Here is a 7,128-nt window from a genome sequence, read left to right as displayed (position 1 = left end):
GTGGCAGAAAACGTGTCCGCCCCAAGCTGGCTGCGCCAAGCCCTGCAGCCATCCCGAGGGTGTCTCGCCGCCACCCCCGTCTCCCCTATCTGGCTGTACCTCGGCAGAAGGACTTGTAGCCCAGCCAGCAGCAGCTGCCATTCCCGCACTGGCTCCTCTTCAGCTCCTTGTGCTTCCCCTTGCAGCCCCCCAGGCAGATGGGCGCTGTGCCAGACCAGTAAGTATCCGGGTCTCCTGGTGCCACAGGGAGCAAGGCAGAGCAGGGCTGGGGCAGGGGGCCGAGGACCACCCTCCCCGCCAGCTCCCCAGTGACGTGCAGGGAGAGGGTCCAAACCCAGCAGAGGCTGTCTGAGCCCACCCCTGACCCTTGCTATGGTGAGGAGTGTCTCCACTCGCCTCCTCAGCCCTTCTGCCAGCCACCGCCCACTTCCCCCGGACCAAGCTTCAGCGCAGGGACGTGGCAAAGGTCTTGCTCCCTGACCAGTCCAGGCAGGTGCCAGCAGCTCCGGGACGCCCTGTAAACCCCTCTTTCCCCAAACACCGTGTTTACCTTCCGGGTCCTCACAGGAGACCAGCGAGGCCAGCACAGCAAGGAAGAAGAGGCCCAGTAGGCTACGGCCTAGTGCCATAGCGTGCACACTGCCCTCAAATCAAAGGCCTTCTCCCTGCTTGCCCAGGAGAAAGTGAACTTGGTTTTCACACACAGACACACGACAAGAGATGCTGCAGGACATGGGGGAAGGGATGAGACATTTCCTTTAATGCCAATCCTCTCCCCAGCAGATAATCTCTGCAGATTACCCTCCCTGGACACAGTGTTTAAAGGGACAACTCCTCCCAGGCACCACAGCATCACCTCTCCTCCCAACACCTCGCACTCGGTAGCGCAGGAGCACCCTAGTCTGAGATAACGCGGGCGCGGCCACGGCTTTGGCAGCACAACCCCAAGGCCCGCGCGTTGGAAAGAGAGCCAAGCCGGAAGCGCTGCGAATGCAAACCTGGCACGAGGTCCTTCTCTTGAAGGTATCCTCTGCCCAGCTCTGCCAAGTACCAGGGAGCAAGGGCCAGGAAGGGGTGGGGAAGGCTGCACAAGGCCTGGCCACATCACACGCTGGGAGCGCAGGGATGCTCTCCCCAGAGGTAGCGGCACCCTCCTGCCGTGCACACTGCTTCCCACCCTCCTCCCGAGCGCAAGGTGCCCAGCGCACAGCCCCAGCTGCGTTTCGCTGGCCCACGGCACGCACCCTGCACGCCCACCCCTGGAGAGAGCAGCACTGGGGCGCAGGCGTGCGCGCTGCCCTCCACACGTGGGTCCAGCCCCAGGAAACCTGCCCACGTAGCCTGCAGCTCTGCCCACTTCATCCCCGCTCCTCACCCAGACGGCGTATGGCAACAGCAGGCTGCCCTCCACCCAGGGCAGAGGCCTGAGGGGCTGCTTTCCTCACCCCAACCCGAGGACACAGCCATACCTGCAGCATAATTAGAAAGGGTTTAGCATAAAGCGATTTCCCCCATTAACCTGGAATTCCAGCAGCCTGAATTGCTTGAGAAGGGGAGCCAGGGGAAAAGTCAGCATCCAGCAGGGCGCCTTGCTGCCTCCACCCGGGCACATCACCTCCACGCAGGGCGGTGAGGGCCCGAGTGTCACTCCGTGGATGACAGCTTCCCACTGTCATCCAAATAGCTCGACAAAGGGCAAGGTGACTCTGCTCACAAGCCCAGGCTTCTCTCTATATTAAAAAAAAAAAGGCACTGCAGGCAGCTGACATCCACGCCCTGAACGAAGCGACAAAAATCAAATCCACGTCAGGACAGCAGGGAGCAAGAGTGCCCAAGCTAAACCCGGTCTTCCAGTGCCACCTCCGGGGACACACAACACCACGCTCGCCAAGGCAGTCGCCAGCTGCACCACGCAGGACGCGCCGAGAGACGCTGGCAGCTCTTCAGTGCCCGCCTCCCACGCTGCGGGCCGTAGGCAGCTCAGTTTCATCCTCTCGCCACAACACGTCGCGGCTGGCGGGGACGGGGCTGTGACAGACACCAGACACTGGTTGGCCTGGCAGTCTGACTTTTATTTGTCTTGCCAAAGTACATTTCGCCCAACCAGGAGCCCAAACCCCAATTGGGAAGGAAACCCAAGGAAGGACAAAAGTTCCCAATCCCGCAGTGCTGCAGGGCAGTTAGCAGCCTGGAAGGGACAGCCCTTCCCAGAGATCAGTGCAGTGTAAGGGAATTGGTGGTGCCAACACCACCAACAGCACCAGCCAAACAGCCTAGGAAAGACGATGAGCAGGGAAGTGCCAGTGAAGGCAGAAGTAGAGCATGCCGTCCCTTGGAGAACAGAGCGTGGATGGGGAAGAACAGGCCTGCTAAGGGCCACACGTCTCCCCAGGAAGAGGCTTCAGCTGCAGTGTCCGCTCAGCACACCATCCCGCCTGCTGAGATCCTAGCTGAGGGCCAGGCTCAGCAAGGGCTGACAGCTCAGCTGCACAGCAGCAGACCACATCACCAGTCACTGACAGAGAGGGGAAAGGCCTGTGTCAGGCTAAGCCGAACCTCCTGGAAGGGTGGGAGAGGCCTGATAGTCCCTAATCCCCAAAAGGAGGAGACAGAGAGCTCTTTCCAGTCCAGATCGCTTGACCCACAGCAGCAACAGCTGTCCTTGCCCTCCCACTGTGCACACCAGAACCAGCAGCGAGGCTGGGGCAGCAGAGGGGGTAATTGGCCCGCTGCAGGTAGGTGAAGACAATCTCAGCTCTCTCCCCCAAGCATTTCCCATCCCCCACCGGCACACCCCATGGAGGCCCAAGTTTTCCTCACTCAGAGAGGCAGGTGAGCATCTCACACAATCTGGATGCCCAGCTCCTCAGCTGTCTTCTGCAGACGGTCCATGACGTTCTCCTCCAGCTCCATGGCCAGCCCGCCGGGTGCCGCAACCTGCTCCTCTGAGGATGCGCTGGCCATGACATAATACACAGTCTCACTCTCTCCGTGCTCGTTGGTCCGGTTCACCACACGGATGATGGGGTTGGACGAGGTGCTGGGTTCTTGCTCCGATGACAGCGCTGCTCCTGGGAAGGCATTCGGCCGTGCTGGCTCAGGGTTGTCGGCAGAGCAAGGGCCTAGGTGCAGCGGGACCACCTGCAGCTCAGCGATCCGGTTCTCCACCAGTGGAGCCTCTGCCGGGGCCTCCAGAACGATGCCCTGCAGGTTGCTCTCACCCTCAGACAGCACCACACACTCAGTTGAGCCATCCAGTGCCTCCCCCGGCTTCTCTCTGTCCTTCAGCAGCTGCTCTGTCAGCTCCACGCTCTCGTAACGCACCAGCTGCAGCCTCATGTAGCCATCCTCATGTTCCTTGTACCTGAGCAGAGACAGGCAGGGTGACGGAGCCAGTCACACTGCAGCCCCTTCCCAAGAGACAGGTAGCAGCCCGGGAAGGGGCACTGTGTTCTAATGCCTGGTAGCACATAGATAACCAGGGCAAGATAAATCCCCTTCAGCCCCTACCCCTAAAAGCACATCCATATGGCAGCTTCTGAGCTTTCTGCCAGGCCTCTTATCTCCCAAGCCCATCTCCTTCCACTGCTGTTTCACTGGGAGCATTTGAAGTCCATCCTCTTCCCCCCCCAGCTTTAGGCTCTGGAAACCCTCTGGAGTTTCCTAGAGAGGATGCAGCATCTGTCAAGGGACTGGTCTGCAGCAGCTCCCTCTAGAGTAGGACAACTGGACCTCACCCCCAGCAAGCACCACTGCTGCCCTCACCCCTAATCTCTGACCCACTGCCGGAGCGGCCACCCAACACCGTCACTGTGTCAGATCCCACCGAATGCTTGCTGTCCAGTGCCTCCCAGTCACCGGGAAATGGGTCTTGAGCAATTACAGGCCAACATCAGAGCCCGAGCACAGCCAGGTCTCTGCTCCAGCAAGACACAGATGCAGCCCCAGCTGTCTCTTGCACTAAAGAGGAGGCAATGAGGAGCCAAGGATGGGCAGTACCTGAAGCGAGGATGCCCCGAGGGCCACTTGAACTGGTGTTTCTTCCTGAGGTGGACAGTGAGGTTGTTTCCACGTGTGAAGCACTTGTCACAGACATGGCACTTGTACCGGGGCTCCAAGTCACCCTGAAGGGCAGAGAGAGGGATATGAATACACTACGCATCTGATCAGAGGGCCTGGTACCCACTCATGTGCGTGGAAGGAGGAATCAGGTTGAGAGGACCGACACGGCATCATTGCAGCAGTAAGAGAGGAATCCAACCTGACCTCACAGCCCTGGCCACACTGGGGCACTTCACAGGACATGAACTGTTTTTCCTCATGCCTCTGCAGCATGTGGCACTTAGTAGTTCTCAGCCTCACGGGGAGAGAGTACACGGCAAAACAGCCCTCTGCTCCCTTCCCACCTCATGGACTTTCCGGTAGTGCAGTTTGATGGAGCAGAGGGAACGTGCAGAGAAGCTGCAAGCCTCAAACTCGCAGCGATAGGCTGGCTCTGTGCTGTGCGTGTCCAGGTGCTTCCTCAAGTCGATGAGATTCTTGCAGCTGAAAGGAAATAAGGGAAGAAAGCTGAACACTGTAGCATACACGCGTGCCTGTAGGTGCTTCTCCATCACCAGACAGGGAAGCTAAAAGCCCTGGCCCTCACCTGTAGTCACAGTAGTCGCACTTAAACGGCCGCTCCTCGCTGTGCCGGAAACGGATGTGATTGCGCAGGGAGGAGGGCAGCGGGCACGTCATGTCACACAGGGGGCACTTGTAATGGTTCACTGCGTGAAAGAACGAGTGGAAAACGTTGCCATGAAGCAGGGGAGAGCACACACTCTTCAGAGCCTCAGCTTTAAGAGGGGGCCTTTACTCACCATGGTTCCTCATATGATCACGGAGCAGTCTCTCTGTGGCAAACCTCCTGGAGCAGTGAGAGCACTGAAACCTCTGCTCTGCAGCATTGGGGCCAGGGAGAAAGGGGAGGGGGTGGTGAGAAAAGAGATCAAAGCAGTGGGAACACCACAAAGAGCAACAAGTGAGAAAAAGAGGTAGTTAGAGTGGAGTTGGGAACCATTCTCTCCAGGCAGAGGTAGCAGACACTAACTACAAAGCCAAACAAACAAAAACCAGTTGCAATCTGCCTCCCTTTCACACAGCTTTCTTGTGCTGCCAGTGCAGGAACTGGGGAGGCACCAGTGCACACAGTGCCAGGCACAGAGCAAGGGAACTCAACAAGCAAATCCCAGTGCTGTTGCAAGTGTCCAGCTGCTGCCTTGGACTTCAGTCCTGGGTCTCTAACAGGAGGGACAGCTCTGGCTCCAGCAGTCTCAGCCCTGGGCAGCCTTGTCAGACTCCCATGCTCCTGCCTCTGCAAGAAGACACCTCCCAGAGATTCATCAGCGTCCGAGTTCTCAATCATCAGCGAAGCCAGGCTGTTTCCAAGCACGTCCGTGTCCTTTGCTCGCAGAGGACAGGCAGCTCTAGCAAGCCAAATGCCCCAGCCAGAGGACAGCCCACTCCTCCCCCACCCACAGGAGCTTACGGTCCAGTGCAGTCTGACGGCGGATATGGTCAAAGAACTTGGTGTTGTTGGCGAACATCCCCCCACAGGTAGGGCAGGCCACCACCTTCTCCTGAGTGTGGCTGCGCAAGTGGTCCCGCAGTTTGCAGCGCCCCTTGAAGGCGCAATCGCAGTCTAAACAGAAACAACAGAACGCCGTTAAGATCCTTCACACATGGGCCATGATACAATCAGGTTGTGAATGGCAGGCTTCCTGCTTCTGTTTTGACTAGCAAGGATCAACTCCCTGCTCCAAAGGAGAAGGGTCACAGCAGGATGAGACCACTAGTGTACAACTGGCGTGGGCCCCTCACACTGCAAGTGGCTAAGGCAACTGCACAAACACAGAAGACAGAAATTATTGACAAAAATAAACTGGAGTCTTTTCTTCTAGGTACTAATTAAATATAAATGCAAAGTTCAATATTAAGCACTCAACTGAATTCCCTGAAGGAAATTCTACAGGACTATTTCACTATTAGGACCATGCACACATATTTTTGAGGTTCAAGAGGCTCTCTGAAACCCTGCCAAGGAGTGCAGAGTTCTCCTGTTCATTTGCAATCCAGCCCTGTGCAAAGCTCTCGAGAGAGGCCTTGCATGCACCCACTAACCTTTCCAGCCACAGATGACCACATGGTTCTCCTTCCCTGCTGCCTTGTACTCTGAACAGAAGCTGTGATCTTCCACATGCCGGTAGAACCACTCAGGATTATCAAATGATCTCTGTTGGGGACAGACAGAACAGGGTGAAGAGATCAGCACAAGCTGGCTTCAGCCAGAGCGCAACGGACGCTTTCGCACAGGTAAAAACACAGCCAACAGGCAGGCATGCAGGCGAGCTGCAGGGCAAAAGCAGCTCTCCTTCCCCCGGCTGCCACGTCGCAGGTAAGACGTAGGAAGAGGAAACTGGGTCCCCTGTTCTCACCTCACAGTACTCCCACAGACACAGAAAGTTCTCCTGGATCTCAGGGATGATATTGCGGCTCTGGAAGTCCAGCTGGCAATGGCTCACGTCTGACTGGTTCTGCAGGGTCCGCAGCCCCCACTGCTTCAGCTTGGTGTGGTAGCAGTGGAAATAGACATGGCGGATAAGGTCAGCTGAGCTCTCTGGGGAACAGAAACCACATTCTTGCCACAAGCACATGTATTCCTCTGCAACACAAACAGGAGAGACACAGGCTGTAATGGTCTGATGGAAACTCTCCAAGTACGGCTCAAGTTCTCACAGACAACCACCACAGCTATTTTTCGTGTGTGTGTGAGATTCCAGTCCTGCAGCAGCTCTCCTCAGAGAGAGGAAGATTCTCTCACAATGGAAGGGGGAGGGCTCAAAAGCCACAGCAGTCCAGGCAGCCAGCTCCTTACCGAGAGGGTCAATCTCATCCCGGTGGTCCCTGTGAAGGTGCTGCTGCAGGTGCTGGGCCACGTGTTCACAAAACTCCTCCATATTCGAGGCCACGTAGGTGCACAGCTCCCACTCGCACTGCAGCACCAACGCCTCTTTCCTCCCGGCCTTGGCGGGCGGCATGGCCCTGACGGACACGGCGGAGGGCCTACCCACCGCCCGAAACCGGCTC

The 7,128-nt window shown here is 57.5% G+C and overlaps 1 protein-coding gene across 1 annotated transcript; it reads right to left on the bottom strand.

Annotated features, from left to right (window-relative positions):
• Positions 1 to 2,829: 2,829 nt before the first annotated feature.
• Positions 2,830 to 7,079, bottom strand: HINFP (histone H4 transcription factor). The gene is made up of 9 exons (XM_010146551.1): positions 6,917 to 7,079; positions 6,477 to 6,703; positions 6,163 to 6,274; positions 5,531 to 5,683; positions 4,863 to 4,940; positions 4,649 to 4,769; positions 4,407 to 4,545; positions 4,000 to 4,124; positions 2,830 to 3,364 (listed from the first exon to the last, which is right to left on the bottom strand). The coding sequence occupies exons 1-9, from the start codon at positions 7,077 to 7,079 to the stop codon at positions 2,842 to 2,844; spliced, it is 1,641 nt and encodes a 546-aa protein (XP_010144853.1). The 3' UTR covers positions 2,830 to 2,841.
• Between the last annotated feature and the right edge of the window lie 49 nt (positions 7,080 to 7,128).

This window comes from Eurypyga helias, unplaced genomic scaffold (genome assembly GCF_000690775.1).
Source record: "Eurypyga helias isolate BGI_N326 unplaced genomic scaffold, ASM69077v1 Scaffold42282, whole genome shotgun sequence".
NCBI lineage: Eukaryota > Metazoa > Chordata > Aves > Eurypygiformes > Eurypygidae > Eurypyga > Eurypyga helias.
The sequence above is the reverse complement of the archived record's forward strand: the minus strand, read 5'-3'. Positions and strand labels throughout refer to the sequence as shown.